We start from the raw sequence: 19,894 nt of genomic DNA, 5'->3' as shown, positions 1-19,894 counted from the left end.
CTCTTGAAAGCAGATGACTGTGGCCTGAGAGAATGGCCGTTTACTCTATCATGTTTCAGATGTACTGTCAAGAAACACTTCAGAGTGCCTCTCTCCAAGCACACATTCCCAAATTAAAATCACGCTTCCTGATGAGAAGTGTGGCACAGCCTGTAGGACAGCTGAATCCTGGTCATATGCCCCTGTGCAGGTGGGAGTTCTGTCCCTGTGTGGCACTTTCTCAGCTGTGGGCCCTTCTTTATCTGTTAATCCTTGTGTTCTGCCTGTCTAAATTAAGCAAAAAATACAGGAGGGCAGACTGTCCAGCTCTCCTTTTTAAAAATATTAAATTATGTTTACTAATTTGTTGCAAGTTACAAAAAAGTCAGAACACTTGAAAATAAAACGATTATTAAACATTATTCATAGACAGGGGCGTCATAGTGGGGGGGAAAGTAGGACTGACTACCCAGGGCCCAAATGAGGGGAGGGCCCTCAAAAAAAGCCTGGAATGATGCGTGAGAGACATGGATCAAGAGAGGAAGGGGGCCCACAGAGACGTTTATGTATAGGGCCCAGAATTTTTTTGCTATACCCCTGTTCATAGACCAGGAGCTGAGAAATAAAACTGTACCTTACTCAGAGAGTTGAGCGGTGTTCCTTTAAGAGTCAAGGGCGGAGGGGGGGCAAGGGGAACATCAGCACACTGCGATCACACCTCCAGTGTGAATTTCTCACCTCTTCGCATGGCGCACTGATCCTTCCGCACTCAAGTCACTCCAGAGACCACATCTCTCATAGCAGCCAGACATGGCTTTACCCTACTATTCAGCACTTCCTTCCCATTCAAATCCATCAATACAAACCATTCACAACCACACAAACTGTATGCAACACCCAGTTCTTTGTCATGCAAAGCACCGTCCTACATAAACACACACCATGCTCATTTCACCTTACACAGGTTTCTTCTCTTTTGTTGTATGCCACACACCTTTTTGCGTCTTTTCAATGCGACCCACAATTACTTTTTTATTTGACTGGAGCTAATTGCCAGTCCTACAGGGAGGGTTTCAGTTAGACTATTCCTGTATCATCACATAAGGGCGGTACCTCTGGTCAGTCAGGCACCTGCAGTCTGTTTGCGCCAGCTGTGCATGGAGTATACTCCATTATTCCTCCGACACAACGACCGCGCAACTCAGCTGGCGAACTACAGAGACCGGCCGACAGCGCGCTCTTGGGAAGACAGCGCGCACTCGTCTGAATTCGCCACGTTGATGGGGGATTGCAAAGATGAAATGAGTCTACGAATAATATCGGCCACTCCAAACTGGGGGATGAATGACAAAATTAGATTTCTTTCAGAGAGTGGTTTCTGAAAAATTGTGAAGCTGGTCTGTTGTATTTATGTGAGCATGCTACAAATGATGATTAGTGTTTTTCACAGAACAGAAAATCAAATTACAAAAGGCCTGCACTTACAAGAATCAAATGGATGGAGCTTCCATATACCATAGCAATAAGTAGATACGATTGACATTATCATGAAAAAGGACCTTGTCAAAGATATAATCTTACGTCCTATTTGGGAACGGACGACTGAAAATTAATTGCATGCGAACAGACGGCAAACCTGTACGCATGCAGGAATAAATAAAATTAATATTCAAATCAAATGACAGAATTTCACCGCATGGCACAGTATTTAATCGAGACATTACACAGTAGTATTTTCAGACATATTTCCCACACGAATGTGAGAATATACATGGAGGCATTCGTCTTTATAAATTCAGTAGTAACTCGCTAGGAACAGAACTAAGGCTACGGTAGCGTGATTATGAACAAAAGCAATATAATTCTGATTAAGATTTCAGAAAATCTCGGAAAAAATAATAAATCGCGTGTGGAACCATTTTAAAGTAGGGAGGAACGCAGCCACCACGCACGACATGAAATTCTTATTTGCCGTATCCTGTATTTTATGATTCATGAGAATTAAGGGACAGTGAATTGTAACCACAAGGGAACACAAAAAACATGGGCCATTCTGTGCCCCGGTGCTAAATTAGCATCAGCAAACGATGAGTAATCCTCATCATGATCCGTGCACGAGCTATTAATTCTGCACGTGTCGAATTGTTGTTGTATACAAGCTGTGCCTAATATTCAGATTGTTCTCCACTAGATTGTAACTGGAGATAACGGCATCACAGAAATTATAATCCAAGGCAGCCCACAGGCATGTACCAAAACAAAACTATTTATTCTGAAACCTGGATGAAATGGATGCCATATACAATATCATACATAACAGTTCTAATCACACAATCTACGTACCCCACAACTTTGAAAGAGTAACAGGGTACAATGATTGAGGACAGGGAGATTAGACTAAATGCCTAAACAGCAAATGTTAGCTGTGTCACGTATTTTATTTCAGCAGTAATTTTATCACACGTTTTACTAATATCACTTAAAAAAGACATGCCAGTCGGCGGCCACTTTCTAAACTGCCCCCAGTCATTGCCGTTTAGCGTACAGCTGTTAATTTAATTGCCAGAATAAAGATAAATGCCCGTTTTTCTTTTCTTGGTTTCAGCACCTGCATCCCAGTAAACATTCCTTTCGCCCCCCGAATACGTAAAAGCTAATTTCTTCCCGAATAGAATCCGAGGGCTCAACTGATTGAAACAAAAGGTACCAAAGGAAAGAAAACCAACACATTTATGCGTCTGTTTTTAGCAAATAATATATACGAGTAGGCTGCTTACACACTGATATGAAATGACTGGAGTAGGAATACCGATGGAATGGAGAAGAATGCAAATTGAGATAAACTAAAGGAAATGAAGCAGACAATGCATTCCTGAACAGACTCCGCCGTCATTTCAAATGGTTACGCTGAATCTGAAGCTGGTTGGACACGGCAGCCTTGCGCGCCGTCAACACGGATGCTAATCGCGGTAATGAGTGGAGCTGGGAGCAGACTTCTCCACTCGGATGAGCTTCAGCCTTCGGCCCTTTTTCTCAGCCTTCATTCACTTCCTTTCTTTGCTCCATTCATTACCACTCCTCTACTCCTCGGAACGCGACGCGTGCGAATCATTCACAAAGCCGCGTGAGACACGTTGCCCTTGAGGGATGCACGCACGTGTGAGACGTAAGATCACAGCACAGATGCTTTCGTGCAGACGGGACCAAACATGCACGCATGAGCAGTCGCAATAAGATGGTCCAATGCACGTGTGCATAAAGAAAAAGGACGGTACAAAAGAGTGCAGACTTAGCACTACATGCATCGCTTCTGTGTCCTTCTAATAGCACGTACCATTATCGATACCACATAACAATTCCTTGGTTAAAAATATAATTCAATGAAACGCTTTACACCAGGGGTTTCCCAATACTATCCAAAAAGGGCCTACCTGATAGCAGATTTCTGTTTTAGCCCAACATTCAGACACCTGATTCTATACATCAAGGTCTTGATTGAAGACCATGATTAGACAATTAGTAGAAATCAGGTGCTGGGCTAAAACAAAATACCTGCACCCACATCAGCATTTTTCAGATAAGAAACATGGCTTCCTAAAAATAGGTCAAACGGTAGTTACATGTCACCATTTGGCAAATGTCTGCAGCCAGAAAAATGAAACTCCAAAACAAAGACAAAAAATGTGAAGATTAGAAAGGGAAATCCAAGAAATCAAACTGCTCAGACCTCTATCCTGTCAAGAACAACCTCCAGCATTCTTTCAGTCATATGTCCTCGGTCATCCTGTTGGTGGTATATTACTCATAGGGAACAAAGATAATGATATCTTTAGGTGTTCTGAGTAAATGGATATATCAGTAAATTCATTTTTGACACTAAACGCCAACTTCTTACAGAGAAGTTAATTCTATGCTTGCCAAAATTGAAACAACCTTGACATTACTCCAACCTCCTATTAATACTTTTGCAGATCCAAAAAACAAAGCCCTCTTGTGCATGTCAAAAGCCTAATTATGTCCAGTCAAAAGGAGGCAGAATGTAATTTACCCTTTCACCCCATTACTCTGTCCTGTATGAAGCATATCAACCCAATGGACAGATGTTGGTGCCCTGAATGGGAACTGCTTCCCATACCTAGACAGACATCTACACGTCTTGGGGGAAAAAAAATAATAAAAAAAAATCAGTGCGTGTCCTTTTAAACCCAGTGAAGAAAAAAAACACATCTGTTTAATTGGTCTACTCATTATCCTTCAAAGATTCCCCTGAGGAAGCCAGTCCCCAGCCTCTAATTGTAACGTGTGAGGGAGACGCTCTCCCAGCTGAGAATGTGGAGAGGGGGGGCTCCGAAAAGGCCAGCGCTCCAGAGGGCAGCCGTGAACACCTCCTTGGAGACCGCTCCGCTCTGCGTGATCCCGACGGTGGCTCTGTCTCGCCCGCTCCGAGGGGCCCTCGCCCTCGCCCTGTTTACGCAAGGCATTAGCGACTGTTTTCATAACTCGGAACGGTTCAGCGGGCCAGGCACAGCTGCAGCGGCAGTACACGCGGCAGAGCCGCCGGCAGCCACCGCGTGTGGTTCTCTGGGCGGGAAACCGATACGCGGGGAACCGCTCAGGAACACAAACCGAGATTACACATCCCCTTTCACTGCTCTCTCATCTCAGGGTTCACTCTGCGGCTTAAACTTTCTGGTTGGTCTGAAGAAAAACCCATTCAACGCCAATTAGATGGCACACAAGTCACAGGTGGACACTCACAAGCATTTGAAACCCCAGTTTGGAATCGTCCACATCAAATCTACTACAGTTTTAATGATTCACTCACTTTTCAACACAACTGTTATTCAATTGTATGATGAAATTCTTTATTGTTGAGTCAAAGGTTACATAATGTCTGATATACAGTTACTGATATGTTATTCTGTTAATATTTGTCTTCTGTTAATTTTTAAAATAAATCTCTTCATGTCACATGACATAACACTGACCTCACAGACTTCAGGGAAATAGACTAGTGGGCGGTGCTTGGCACGTGGAGGCACAAGAGGCTGCTGGGAAGGCGTTAACAGGCACTATGGATTGAGCAGCAACTCCAGCTACTGGAGAGAGCTGACAGTGGCCCTAGCCTGCAAGCTATAATCAAAACAAAAAGGGAGAAGAGCGCTCGTTTGCGGTTCGTTTCAGTGTGGCACTTTTCCGTGTCTCAGGGACCCCCCTGGAGACAGTCCTCATGTACATTCAGGCACCAAGCCGTGAAATTACTATCAGTCTGAAGTAACGGCGCGCAACCTTTGCAAGCACAGCTGGAGGGGGTGTGTGCCTTTGCCAAACTAACTGATTCTGAGTCTGGCGCTCAGCAATCGCAGTGATTAAAACATTGAGAGGCGACAGAAAAAAAGAAAAAAAAAATCCTGGAGAAGTGTCACCAGGAAACAGGTTTCTTATGTGTGAACAGCAGGAACAGCAGGGCTGACACAGCAAACTGGCCCCGAGAAAAGACAGCAGGCAAATGTCTGTGCAGACTGTGTGAAACTCGATAAGGCCATTCCCAAACAGCTGAGCCCCCCCACACACGCTCATCTACACTCTCACACCCACCGTGGTTGAAAATTAAACCCTTAGACAACACTCGGTTAGAAGTAGGACAGCTTTAACAGAGTTAGAGGTACTCTCCAAGATGTCAGTTTCCTTTTTTTTTTTTTTAAATTCGTACCGCGTTCAGTCTGAACAGAAAGCACAAGACTGTGCGAAGCTGACAATGCTGTTCTGTGCGATGGAGATTTCTAGTCACTCGTGTGCCACCATGTCTCTACTGATCTAAAACAAGTGTTTAAAACAGAGCATCCTGTTCGCCACATATGAAAGGAGGTGGTCAATTCCTGGAAGTGAACAATGGACCTAGCGCTGGGATGCTTGCGGGTTCCAGAAACCAGGAGGGCGGCCTGCGTAGCCAGGCAGGGGGTTTCCTGGCAAAGGCAGCAGATTGGTTGGGGTAGAGGGGTAGAGGAGGGGAGGTGGGGCGACATAGCTCAGGAGGTAAGACCGATTGTCTGGCAGTCGGAGGGTTGCCGGTTCAAACCCCGCCCTGGGCATGTCGAAGTGTCCTTGAGCAAGACACCTAACCCCTAACCCCTAACTGCTCTTTCGAATGAGAGGCATCAATTGTAAAGCGCTTTGGATAAAAGCGCTATATAAATGCAGTCCATTTACACCAGGGAGGGCAGGTCTATGCTCTCTGCCTTGCTGTGTTTGACATTAATATGGAAGCCCCCCTTGTGTCTTTGACTGATGCAGAGGTGCAGTGCTGCCAGAGAGAAATGTGGTCTATCTGTAAAACTGTCAAATGGGGCAGCAGGCAATGGGAAGCCAAAGGGGGGCAGATCTAGCCTGGATCCATCCATTGAGAACAAAGAGCAATGTCAACAGGTGAAGTAAAGAGCAGGAGATGCCCACAGAAGACGTAGTGGGTTCCCAGCGCGAGGACCACAGGAGAACGGCTGTGATTGGCCTTCTGTTCGGAGCATCTCCCCTACCATCCATTTGCAGACTATTACCAATCTTTCTGGAATGTCACAGGTCTGAAAGTAAACAGGTAGCTGGCACTGGAAACAAACCATGGGGAGGGAAATGACCTTCGCTGGAAGGCATTGTTGCTGAAAGGTTGTTTATTTTTACACACTATAAATAAGAACGCACGCCGCTAAATAGTGAACATTCCAATTGCACGCAGAGGCTATCGTCAGAACACACCTGGGCCTTACTGTGTCAACAGCACCCGCAGTTCGACTGAGGACTTAGAGAGGAAGTGGAGAAAATGCAGCATTTGACACGTAGGTTACGAAGGAAAATAACGGTAGCCTACCACGTCACTGTGTGATTCATGTGAGCACACGACATTTCCGTATGGAAAATTACAGGATTCTGAGGTGATCTCTGCCATAGGGAATGTTCCTTCTCCTTACAGTCAGTCATAATATGACATTCTATTCTATACAAATATTCAGCTTCTTTCCTTCCTGTCCACATGGCACAAGTCGCAAGGTGAGTACAAGGGACTGGGACGAACAGTCTCGTGGATTCGAAGCACAATTAATCCATTAATGCCTAGATTTTCCCCAGAGATTTCTTACATAAGCATATATAGTCATCCATAAAATATTCACAGATGGAAAAAGAGTGGTATAGACTTCATCAACTTTAGTTGCCTGCAGGCTTAAATGGGCTAAAACAAAATGTCAGTAGGTAATTAGCTTCAGGGGAACATAACGAGCGGTCCCTTTGTTGATTTGTTACTTCACACATTCTTTCTTGATACATTCCATAGCCTATGTGTCTGTCCAGATCATGGATGCAGAGAGGGGAAAATTGCAAGCAATTTGCTGAAAGCATACCCGCAGCCACGTATGTGATTACATAACAGTTGTGTTATTTCCACGTCAGCAACTGTCAGTGACAGCTTGGCCTCTCAATATTCTCACAGTACCGTTCTGGAAGGGCATCAAAATCACCCATTATGCCATCCCCTCCCCCTTTCCCACACAGTAAAATTCCCAGTGTTAATTCAACTCCTACAGAGTACATATGCATCCAACTGGGGCTATATGTACTCTGTAAGAGTTGATTTAACACTGAAGGTAATCAAGGTTTTAAATTACCATGGTCTTAACTGTTTGTTTTATTACTATGGTTTATACCCTTGGTTTATACTCATGGCTTTCATGGTTATCAACTACCGTGGTTTACTACTATGGTTACCATATTAGCAGAATTAAATACTTTTATGGTTTAGTTCTAGAAAATCATGAATACTATTAGTAAGCATGGGGTTGCCTGAATCTGGTGTTACCTGGCAGTTTTTATGGGGTAGTTTCTAGGCCCCCTTGTTCAGTCCATTAATATCTGGAGTGGGCTCAGTGAAGGGGGGACTACTGCAGTAATTCTGTGACACATGGTATACTCCTAAAAAGATTGTTGATTAACATGCCAAATCTGTTGAAAGGGTAACCTATTCTTTAGATTAACTTCCCAAACCTAGGAAATCAGTGCCATATTTAATATATTGGAGCTTCTTTTTTAAGAAACAACAATTTTACTAAATGCACTACACTGCTTCAGTTCAAAACATTTTCTTCAGCTTCTAAAGCTTTGCCAATCAACATCATTATATTGTTCATTGGAAAACTGCAGTCAAACTAGTGTCATTAGAATATTCCTATTTATTTATATCATTATACAAATTAACATTTAATACAGAAAAACATTTTCAAGTCAAATAAAATATAAAGCCTAAATATAAAATATAAAGTCACTTATTAATGAATTATTAATTATTATTCAGATATGAACTTGCTTTTGTGGTTTGGGTCATTGTTTTGCTGCATAACCCAGTTACGCTTCAGCTCATGGACAGATGACCAGACATTCTCCTTCAGAATTTTCTGGTAGAGTAGAAAATCTGGCCCCTTCAAGAATAGCAATATCAGGTCACCGTACCATCATACTACCACCACATTTGACTTGGTATAATGTTATTGTGAGAATACAATATTTTCTTTACACCAGATGGGACCCGTGTCATCCAAAAAAAGTTCCACTTTTGACTCATCTGTCAATAGAACAGTATCCCAAAAGGTCAGGGGCTCATCCAAGTGCTTTTTATAAATGTGAGAGGAGCACCGAGGTTTCCCTTGGTTAGGAGTGGTTTCAGTCTTGCTACTCTCCCATGAATTCCATTGTGGCCCAGTCTCTTGCTTATTGTGGAGTCATAAACACTGGTTTTAGCTGAGGCTAGAGAGGCCTGCGGTTCTTTGGATGTTCTCCTGGGATCTTTTGTGACTTTCTGGATGAGTTGCCACGGTGTCCTTACCACTGTTGGGAAGATTCACCACTGATCCAAAGCATGCTTCCAATTTATAGATATTTTACTTCCAAGGAATAAAAAGTTTGTGTGCTATAGCAGGTGTGTCAAAGTTCTAGTTCTGATTCTGAAACATACTTCTGCAAAACCTGTGATATACTGCAATGCTATTTGTAGACTAACACCTGTCACGTAGGATTAGCCTGGTCAAATTAAGAATTAATTGACGATTATCGGGCTTTTCAGCGATTCTTACTTTTCCGTTAGGCAAATCCGCAGTTTTCAGTTACACCCTCATTTATCTCTGAAACTGTATACACATCCCTCATCAACAGCCTCCCTGTTCTCCATCCCTCGATCCTAACTCACGCTACAAGAGAGCCTTCTGTCTCTTGACTGCGCGTTTGTGGGCATCAGCATTATCTCCGCTGCCCAATGTCGTTTTATGCACAGTCCGGATCTTTGTTCCCTTTGGTTATTTTCTTACGCTCCGGCATCCTATTAATACTTCATGTGCGCTCAAATTGGACACCGCCAGAGCCATCTTTCCCCGACACAGGGAAGTCTCTGTGCAGCTATTTACTCAGGTTAGACCACAAAGCCAGCACGGTGTACATTACTGTCCAGGTGCATGCTTAACCACTGGAAAGGGGTTGCTTTGGTCTGTCCTTATTCACAGCATCCTATCATTACAGAAATAACGCGTTGAGACCGTTTTTCCGGTGGCTACCTTCAAATGTTTTTCTATACATACAGATGCTGCGCTGAAGTAAATACAAATATTTTTATGAAGTCCACACGTCTCAGATGATAAAATATCCTTTTACTAACGATCAGAGTTTAATATTAGTTCAAAGCACAACCTAAAATGTACATTTCAGGAGAGTCGATGTGCTTTTGAAAACAAACACCTCAGGAGTGTTTATTTGGGCAAGGCAAACAAGCCCTGATAGAGTCGTCCAACTGCACATTTTCACTGGATCTTAAATTAAGAGACCAGTTGCCCTTTAAAAACATGATTTTTGCATTCATACATTCATTGTAATACACCATAGTGCCATGGAGCCTGAACCATGAGAGAAGGTAGATACAGGTCCAGCCACAAAAGAATCAGTCCAAGATAATTGGATTCTGTTCGACTTAATGGCAGCAGAGGAGGATACTGCAAGAGACACAATTACCTCACCGTATGTTTACGGCTTTCTCGTAAATTGCAGAAGTTTTAGAGCAACCATTCCAAATTGTACGCGATGCTTTACAGCGGAGTGGCCTATTAAATCGAAAAAATAACTGCCTCGCGCACCGGCGCCTTTCTCATTGCCCTAAAATCATATGCGTTCCAACAACGCCACCCAATGGTTTGTTCACTGCATTGTACGCCTGCCATTTGGAAATATATACAGGACCGATTTAGAAGCAGCTTGGAACTACCTGTACTTTTCAGAGGAGAGACAGAGCATACCTCAGTATCCCATCAAAGCACAGCTTATTATAGCAATAGTCCAGACAGAATAAAGAGTATTTCTGTGTTAAAAATTCAAATGGCCAGCAGAGGGGCTTTTACCAGCAGCTCTACTGATGTGTAGCCCACTGAAAAAACCCAGCATATAAAGAGAATGTCAACATCATCCGGACCAGAACATTTTTTTCTCTTATCTACACACATCAAAAGGTCAACAACCAATAAATAATTCATCACATAATACTGTACTTCATTCTGGAATATTCTCTACAAAATGACCCATGTTTTTTATGGCTCAGTTTGCAAAGTAAAGGCAGTGGGAGGTGTTAGAAATGAGCAATAAAAACAACCATAATATCAGCGTGGCTGGTCCAGTTGGTGGTATGTGAGCAGGTCCAGAGCGTGAAGGGACACAGAGAAGAGATCGACATTTTGCTCTCTATGTTTGTACCAAACCTGAATCATCAAAATCCTGGCAGACTAAGACAACTACATCCCACCGGCCTGGACTCCCGGTCATAGCCACCCAATGACAAAGAGCAGACTCAATCCTGCAGAAGGTTACAGGACCAAGCCTATTCTCGGGTTGAGCTCTTTTACCAGCTGACTCACTCTGGACCGCCTACGCAGGGTATTTTAAAAGGTGTTGCATTGCAATTCTACTCTATTTGAGAAATGAGCAATCAAAAACCACAAGTTTTTGCTTAGATCCTATTTTTATAAACAATGAGTTTATTTAGTCTATCATCCACTGTTTTACTAGGCTTGGAGACCCAGCTGGTTTTCGGAGGAAATGTTAACCCCCACAGAGTAACTGAGTAACACAACTTAAATTCCAAATAAGCAACCTATAAAAGTCAAACACGAGAAAGATTAGAATGAAGATGTGAGGAGTTTCAGGAAAAAGTGAACCAAGGGTGTGCATTTGAGTGGGGCTAAGGCCCCCATTCCAAAAAACATCCGAAACACTGCCTTGCGACCTTGAAAAGGTAAAGACACACAACGCCAATGAAAAGGTATCACAGTAAAAAAATAAAGAATTGTCCAAGTCCGCTTCATTAGGAAGTTTCCATCTGATTTCCTTCTGAAAAACACAAAAATTGGAGGAAAGTATTTAGATGCATGGCTCAAATTGAGCAATACATCAACAAATCAACTAATTTCATGTTCCTTCAGAACCATCTTTTTGTTAAAACATGTTTTCTGCTGTTCATTAAAATATGTGAAAAAACACAGTTTAAAGCATTAAAGCCCCGAACCTGATACAAACTCACTGCATACCATATTACAACGGACAAATAATTGCATTTCTAAATGCAATCCGAGTATCAGGGCAAATACGGTGGATCTCTGAAATTAAAGTTGATACACTGAGACTCTGTGTTCAAGTGGCCACACTTACGCGTTTCGTTGAAGAGGAAGGAATCCTGGTACTCCTTCATATACTGCGAGGACCGGGACTCATCCAGGAAGAGCGAGTACACCCGCTTAATGTCCTCCACTTGCACTTCAGTACCCTGAGCACAACAGAGCACACAGTCTTAAAGCTCAGAGTCTAAGGTAGCCACAGAACCCATCCGCTAACACAGGCTTTCACACAAAAACCTTCCATAAATAAATACACATGGCCATTTGCCAGTGACACGTCTCAGGGTACCAAGCCGACGGTGGCCAGGACTCCCAGGACCTGAGGCATGACTGGCCACAGCATCAGTTAAGGAGGGAGGTTTCATTGGGCTGGACATTATCCACCACGTGCTGGAGATGTACGGGCTTCTTACACGATGCCTGTGCAACTCCAAGGAGGGACAGTTGGGTCAAAAGGCGAAAGCTGGCTGGAAGCTTTTTGGTGGACTGGCATGCTAGTCTACACCTTCCCAATTGGTGGAGAACTTGGCCACACAGAGAAGGAAAATGTGGCTGGCCATTTGAAAGGGAGGAAGAGAACACAGCCATAAACAATAATATAATTACCGTGAGGTGGAAGGGAAACAAAGCGTTAGCCACACCAGTTGTTTTGGTGTGGCTGTGCCGACGCTACGCTACGGCTACGCTACCCACCCTTCGCTTGCGGCACACCAGGCCGGCGGTGCTGATGAGCTGGATGGCGTAGCGCAGGGACGTCTCCAGCCCGATGCGGGTCAGCACTGTGTGCGCCTCTTCACTCAGCTCCACATCCTCCTCCTCACACCTACAGGAAAGCACAGGACTCCTCTCAGGCCGACTTCAAGAGCTGGACAGTTAACTTGCTCAGAGGCAACATATAAACTAGAAAAATGAACGACGACACAGCTTTACAGGATTCCAACAGCCACGAGCCTAACAGATTTGGACCATGGCGGTGCTACTTTTGTTAAATAACAAAATTCATCCCTTTTCTGTGATAAGTAAGCATCTTAATTAGAAATAATAAGCTAGCTTTTAAATGTAAAACATATCACAAAATCACTGTCAATGTAACATTCACATAAGTTATGAAATAATAATAATGACATTCATACTACCACAAACCATCCTTGGTTTTGCAAATACACTGCCCATCCAAGCCAATATGCTGCCCATCCAGGCCCTGTTTTACTTATCTAACAAATATACAACCTGCTGTATTCTATTAACATGCTTAAACAATAATTAGCTAGCTACGTACAACGTGAACACAATTTTACATCCATAGTTGCACTGCTTTTCTGTCCATGAAAATTATTGCACTTACTTGTGGTAGCTAGTTGTAACATTAATACCACCACCGACTGCACACCACTGCCACTCGCACACGTTTCAACAATGGATTAATACCGCCATCTACTGGACACCGCCACTCACGCACATTTCAACAATAGGGAGCCAACGACTGAGCAGGTCAGCCAGCCCCTCAGTACGAGACATTAACTGTTCTCGGCCGGCCTTCACGGCCCAACAAGAAAATTTCTCACCCATTGTCTCTGTCAATGAGAAAATACAAATAAATAAAGACTTCACTGCGCTCAAGTAGAGGAGTGAACCAGCATAGTCTATGGAAGTGTTAGAAAACTAAAACTGAGGTAAGTGGTTGGCACAAAAATCAGCATGTGCATTCCTGACTTAAAAGATTGCAGTGCGCACTGGTGCTCAAGGGTTTGTATGAGAAAGATTAGAGCTTGTGAGCCCTTCTCAGCCAAGGCCAAGTCTTACCGGATTTTGAGGATCTGGCGCGTCTCCTTCTCTGTGTAGGGAGACGTCGCGATGATGAGCAGGCGATCCAGCATGTCGATGGGGATCCCGTGAGGGCTCTGGTAGTTTGTTCCCCGAATTCTGGGAAACAACAGAACGGAAGTTCAAGAATTGTATTTAGTCTTCTAGCCATAAGATCCGAAAAGATCACACACTCCCAATCAGATTTACACTTCTCCTGCCTTCTCTGAGACATTCAAAAGTTCCACTGAAACTGGGAAGCTTTGAAGATTTACTTTTGAAGAAGCAATATTTTTTCCACAAAAGTTGTGTTTAAAATATTCCCCGTTAGCACAGGCACACATCTGTGAAGCGTTAGCCACTGAATACCAGGTACAAATGACTTTTGGTAGCAGGCTTTGTACACGCGACCAAGGAGATTTAACAGTATCAGTTACACTTACACTAACACTAACGTTGATGGAGAAAATATCAGGCTAGCAAAGAACAAAGGTCAGATTTGATTTATTAAATTCACTTATTTCAGTGATGTTCAGGGAGCACAGGAACTGTGATTACATACCGGGTAATTCCTCTGTTAGTAGCCATGATGAGGACTGGAGACAGATCGCTCTCCAGGGCTCGGTTCAAAAAGGAGAAGCACTCTATGTCCAGCATGTGGACCTCATCGATGAAGAGCACCTGGAATCAGACAACAACGATACTTCAGACTTTACACAAGCGTGAACACTCCCAAAGGAAAAGTATCATAGCGAACTAGAAGAAGCTAAACTGCGTAGCATTACACAATAAAAGCTGAGGTTTGATAGCATAATTAAAAAAGGAAACAATGATACAAAGTGATACCTCATTCAGGAACTGAATTTCATTATATTTCAGCATTATTTCATAAATAAGCCAGTAGAATCGCAGGAATGACAAATCACACGCTCAGACTCACCCCTGGTATGATCTCAGCCTTGCCCTCTTCTCTCCACTCCGACACCTTGGCGTTGATCTGCTCCCGGACTTCTGACTTGATCTCTCCAGTGTCGCCTGTCATATCAAACAGAGCGTCATTAGCTTTTAGTGTCTTAACTGTGCTGAAACCCTCTCCTGTACGGCCTGTCGTATCAAACAGAGCGTCATTAGCTTTTAGTGTCTCAACTGTGCTGAAACCCTCTCCTGTACAGCCTGTCATATCAAACAGAGCGTCATTAGCTTTTAGTGTCTTAACTCTGCTAAAACCCTCTCCTGTACGGCCTGTCGTATCAAACAGAGCGTCATTAGCTTTTAGTGTCTTAACTGTGCTGAAACCCTCTCCTGTACAGCCTGTCATATCAAACAGAGCGTCATTAGCTTTTAGTGTCTTAACTCTGCTAAAACCCTCTCCTGTACGGCCTGTCATATCAAACAGAGCGTCATTAGCTTTTAGTGTCTTAACTGTGCTGAAACCCGCTCCTGTATGGCCTGTCGTATCAAACAGAGCGTCATTAGCTTTTAGTGTCTTAACTGCTGAAACCTCTCCTGTACGGCCTGTACGTATCAAACGAAGCGTCATTAGCTTTTAGTGTCTCAACTGTGCTGAAACCCTCTCCTGTACAGCCTGTCATATCAAACCAGAGCGTCATTAGCTTTAGTGTCTTAACTCTGCTAAAACCCTCTCCTGTCGCCTGTCATATCAAACAGTGTCGTTAGCTTTTAGTGTCTTAACTGTGCTGAAACCCTCTCCTGTACGGCCAGTCGTATCAAACAGAGCGTCATTAGCTTTTAGTGTCTTAACTCCGCTAAAACCCTCTCCTTCACAGCCTGTCATATCAAACAGAGCATCATTAGCTTTTAGTGTCTTAACTGTGCTGAAACCCTCTCCTGTACTGCCTGTCGTATCAAACAGAGCGTCATTAGCCTTCAGCGTCTTAACTGTGCTGAAACCCTCTCCTGTGCGCACGTCCTAAAACCAGGCGGGGAGAAGTATGTCGGACCTGAGAAGAGAGCGAGGAAACCCTGCGTGCGGCTGTTGATGACGTCGATTTCATGGAGGGAGACCGTGTGGACCACCTCCTTCCGCTTCTGCAGCTCCCCCTCTGGACACTGGACAAACTGCGTCTAAAACGCAAAGACGCTGGCGGTGAGAAAACAGAGTAACAGAGCAAGTAGCGGGACTAGCAGTCTACACTGGAAAAGGTCCAGTGTCGGTCCAGGACACAAATTCAGTCCTGGGTTGCCTGCTCACCTCCCATGCGCGCTGTGTTTCTTTTATCCACCCCTTTTCTCCTCATTTTGGAACAACCAATCATCATCATAGGACCGTCCCAAAATTAATGTACATTTTGGGTAGCGCATCAGCTAAACACGCCACTCAGGAGTCACTGTATGCCGTTTGGTTTTTTTAACCAGTTGAAGTTAACGAAAACAGAATTTGAAGTACTTCCAAATTTCAACTGAGGTGATTTTTAAAGTCTTCAACTTTGGCCGATTACAAATTTGTTTATCCACAGGTAAGCGTTTAACTTAAGGCATCCGTGCGTTCTGCATTTATGGTATGTAACTTCATTCCAAAGGTATTGTTTGCCTTAGTCCAAATAACAGAAGGTGAATGCATTAGCATTTTAAGCACTCTCCATTACTGATCAAAAAATTTCTAAATACATTTTAGACATTGACTTATCTTTGCAGCAAGCACACTTTTTTGACATAACATCGTCTAACATCGGAGAGCAAATCGTTGTAGGTGTCGAGTTCAGATCAATGATCAGCTCACTACGATTGCAGATGAGTAATTACGGCCGGAATGAAAAGCGGCATAAACCAGGAGGCTCCAGGGCTAGGTCAGGGCAGCGCTGGAACAGGATACCCATTTCAGCAGACGAAGGGTGGGCGAGAGGCCAGGACGCGGCCGGCCTACCTGCGCTCCCATGGCGTCGTAGTCCCTGGCGCGGGTGAAGGAGCGGCCCAGCTTGGTGATCTTCCCCGTGGCTTTATCGATCGTGATCACATCCCTGCAGACGCAAAAGCGCACCGCTCGTCACCGTTCGGGGCCATTGGCCGTCCAGTGATTTACTCGCTAGCGAGGAGCAAATGGAGCTCGCAGCATGCACTGCCGCGCACGTGAGGATCGATACGGATTAGGATTTCTCACCCCGCTTGCACTCGCTCCTTGCTGAGGCTCTCGATCATTTTGCTGCCCAGGTCGTAAATGGTCTCCATTTCGGTCGTCTTCAGGGTCAGTTTTCCCACCTTGGCACCCTAATGAACAGAAAAGGCCATGTCTTAGGTCTGGTGTGCTGTAGTTGCTTGGTTAATACTGCATCTTTATTGACCTTTCGTCAATAACATTTCATTTGCTGTCACTGTGATAACCAAGCATCTTTTCTAATGTATGCTTCCACAGCGTAAGACTGCAATCGAATGGGTGCATATGAAAATGACATGGCAAAAATGAATCATATTCCTTTGTTGTATCAGGGACGTTAATCGTTCTAGAGACTGGCCTGAAAGCATCTCTAGCCAGCTGGGCATACCGTATAAATATACGCTTATGCACACAGTCAGCGCACAAAAGGACAGTCAGCCCAGAACTCACTGTTCCAGTTGCGGGCCTGTCAATCTGGATCTCTACGACTTCTCCTTCGATGATTTCCGTCTCTTCCCTGAAAAGATGAAGGGAAATTAAATGAGTTTCAACTCCTTTATAAACTCTGAAAAACGTTCGCTAGAATTCTTGACCTAAAGCATACCCAATTACACAAAGTCCACTTCTGCTCCTTTATTATGTCACAAGTAGGTCACTGAAAATTCTGATGAAAGGATCCATTATGTGAGGATAACTCATTTTAGATTACAACAGAAGAAGTGAAGCTACAAAGTCAGTGCTATAGTCATTAAAAAACACCATCAGAATGAATGAGTACATCAGGTTCTTTGTCAGGACTCTACTCCAATGATCACACACTTACTTGATCCTCACTCCGATGGCTTTCCGGAACGATTGACTGAGGGCTTCGGTTTTACTCATTTCCAAAGAGAAGATCTCACTTCCAGCAATAGCTGTGAAAGGCGTGTCCTGTCCGAGAGACTGAGCGATACCTGACGAGTCAGAGGAGAAGATCAATATCCTCACTGTCATATGTAACTTTGCAAACTGAATGTAGCTTTCCCTACCCAATGCATCGAAAAGAAAAAAGTACAACTGATTAAGGCTATTGCTGATAGGACTTGTTCCAAAACCCAGTGACAATGAAATATCACTTCATTTAAAACTGGTGCGAATTCAACAGGCAAGAGTGGGCCAAGCTGTGCCAAGTTGTAGGGGTCAGGAGACCACGACTTCTATAAAATGTTTCACAAGGCACCACTGTATGTCAACTGTTTCTTAAAAGTTAAACTTACTGAAATACAAATTTTAATTAGACCATGATGACTTTCTCAGAGGCACAGAGAAAAAAAAAAGAGAGGGAAAAACATGAAAGATACCCATGGCGATGGCGGTTTTTCCAGTGCCTGGCTGGCCAGCGATGAGGACGGCTCGTCCAGCGATGTGTCCGTCCTTGATCATCTCCAGGATCAACCCTGCAGCCCGGCGAGATGCCAGCTGACCCACCATCCCCTGGGAAACCTGGGAGCGACAGTAATGCAGCCGATTAGCCACGGTCAAAATACTGTATTGGCCATCATTAACAGCTGTGACTTTCCGGAAGCTGAGATTTACCTGACGAGGTTCTAAAGCATCATCCAATCCAAGGCCACGGATGTGAGAATGAGCTCCTATGGTAAAAAAGGAGACAACATTACAAACATAATTATTCCTGAATATTTCCCAATCGTGAAAACCATCCCGAGTCAGAATGTGTTCAACAGTTGAGAGTAAGAACCTGTTGAGTCCATTTGCGATGCAAGGCTGTCCAAGAAGAGTTAAAGTGAAATAAAGGAATATTTAAAACAGAAACAGAATAGACAACTTTAAATGAAAAAAAGAATACAGGCCAAAGCTGCCCCACTATCAAGGAGTCCGGCAAAGAAGGGTGGATATAGAGCTGGCTTATTTAAAATTTAATTAATATTGACATAGTAGTGCATCACTATGTAGATTTTACTTAAATATCACAGAGTCTCCATACAAGCACCATAACAAAGAAGTATTAACTAGATATCGAATTATTAACATGTTGTAATATTATAAATGCCATGAACTCACCGATTCTTTCTATCCTGGTGATGTCACGCACCTCCGGAACCTTTGTGGCTGCCATCTGTTTTATTTTGAGGATAGTGAAAATGAGATAAATTAAAGGTCATTCCGTTGGTCAGAACAATTTGCTAGCTTGCGTGTCAGCTATTGAATATGTAAATTAATTTGTACAAATAGTATCCGGTCTCGTTAGTCAGGCTAACGATAGAGAGCTATACAAAATACACCAAACTCTCAAACAAGCTAGCTTATCAAATTAAAAACAACTTGAGAGCTTTTGACAGTCCTAATATTGAAACAGTTAAAGGTATCCTGAATACGGCAGAATATGAAGCGTTTTCTATGTGGAAAAACAGTCTCCAATTCCGTGTTTTCTTCGGTTTATAGAAAACGTTAGATACGCTGGAGCAGCACCATGTTGCCATAGTGATATAGCTAGCTGTTCAGTTTACTACAACACAAGATTCAGCAAGTGGCCCACTACAACTAGTAAGTAAAAATGCAAACACGTGTCACTATTAATCGATGCATTAACTAAAATGAGCCACCTGTACTAAAATGTAAATGAATAACGTTAATTCATGAAATCAACTGCTCTCCAAGTTAGCTAGCCTAACGTTATGACACTTCTAGAAATAGCTGGAACACGAGGCCTATAGTACATCTGGCTAACTTAGCTAACTTGAATGTTCTAGAGATGAACCGAGAATTCACAACCACAGCTTATTAACTTCACTTACATTTAAGCAAAAATTGAAGTCAACCACTGGACAATGTCGCAAATTCAGCTTGCCGCGTTTGCTCCGTCAAGATGTTAACTAACTAGCGTTTGTTCGCTTACTAACAGCACGCTAGCTACGTTAACATTACGCGGTTTCATTCATCAACTCACACAATCGTTCGCATTTGAATAGTTGCAAATTACCTGGTAATTTGGCCCATCAAATAACATAGTAGCATTTAAATCTTTCCTAATATAATAAATACCACGAATGTTTTATAACAGGAGTCTTTATTACAGCGTTCAAGTCACTCACCTGCGCTGCCATGTTTTCAAAAATGCGGCTGCCGCTTCGACCTGGGTGCACTATCAAACTACTTCCGTATAGAAACAATACACAAAACGAAATGTTCTGGAAGCATGCTTATTCAGTTCCATGGTTTCAACCCACGCCGAGAGATGAGTGGTGAAGTCAAAATAGTATGCAGTCAGTCCTCGTTGTAATTTCACGTTAAATGTTCTGTATTGTGTATATAT

The 19,894-nt window shown here is 43.3% G+C and overlaps 1 protein-coding gene across 2 annotated transcripts; it reads right to left on the bottom strand.

The window, feature by feature from the left end:
• Nucleotides 1–11,007: 11,007 nt before the first annotated feature.
• Nucleotides 11,008–19,790, bottom strand: ruvbl2 (RuvB-like AAA ATPase 2). 2 transcript variants are annotated; one of them, XM_064352179.1, is made up of 15 exons: nucleotides 19,674–19,790; nucleotides 18,643–18,697; nucleotides 18,157–18,212; nucleotides 17,922–18,063; nucleotides 17,405–17,534; nucleotides 17,032–17,098; nucleotides 16,588–16,694; nucleotides 16,354–16,447; nucleotides 15,431–15,554; nucleotides 14,410–14,504; nucleotides 14,032–14,150; nucleotides 13,470–13,589; nucleotides 12,360–12,489; nucleotides 11,701–11,815; nucleotides 11,008–11,382 (listed from the first exon to the last, which is right to left on the bottom strand). In XM_064352179.1, exons 1-15 carry the CDS (start codon nucleotides 19,683–19,685, stop codon nucleotides 11,357–11,359), a joined length of 1,392 nt encoding a protein of 463 aa, XP_064208249.1. In that variant the 5' UTR covers nucleotides 19,686–19,790; the 3' UTR covers nucleotides 11,008–11,356. The 2 variants fall into 2 exon arrangements, with proteins under 2 accessions (XP_064208249.1, XP_064208250.1); XM_064352180.1 differs by lacking the exon at nucleotides 19,674–19,790 and adding an exon at nucleotides 19,377–19,401.
• Between the last annotated feature and the right edge of the window lie 104 nt (nucleotides 19,791–19,894).

Source organism: Anguilla rostrata, chromosome 9 (genome assembly GCF_018555375.3).
Source record: "Anguilla rostrata isolate EN2019 chromosome 9, ASM1855537v3, whole genome shotgun sequence".
In the NCBI taxonomy this organism is placed as follows: Eukaryota; Metazoa; Chordata; class Actinopteri; order Anguilliformes; family Anguillidae; genus Anguilla; species Anguilla rostrata.
This window is presented reverse-complemented; position numbering and strand designations above follow the sequence as displayed.

What these genes read in the sequence shown, in the direction of transcription:
- ruvbl2 (XM_064352179.1), bottom strand. An exon ending in ACAGGCCCGCAACTGGAACA is followed by an intron (nt 16,695 to 17,031) that starts GTGAGTTCTGGG and finishes TCTGTTCATTAG; the next exon opens with GGTGCCAAGGTGGGAAAACT. An exon ending in CTTCCTCTTCAACGAAACGC is followed by an intron (nt 11,383 to 11,700) that starts GTAAGTGTGGCC and finishes TGTGTTTTTCAG; the next exon opens with AAGGAAATCAGATGGAAACT.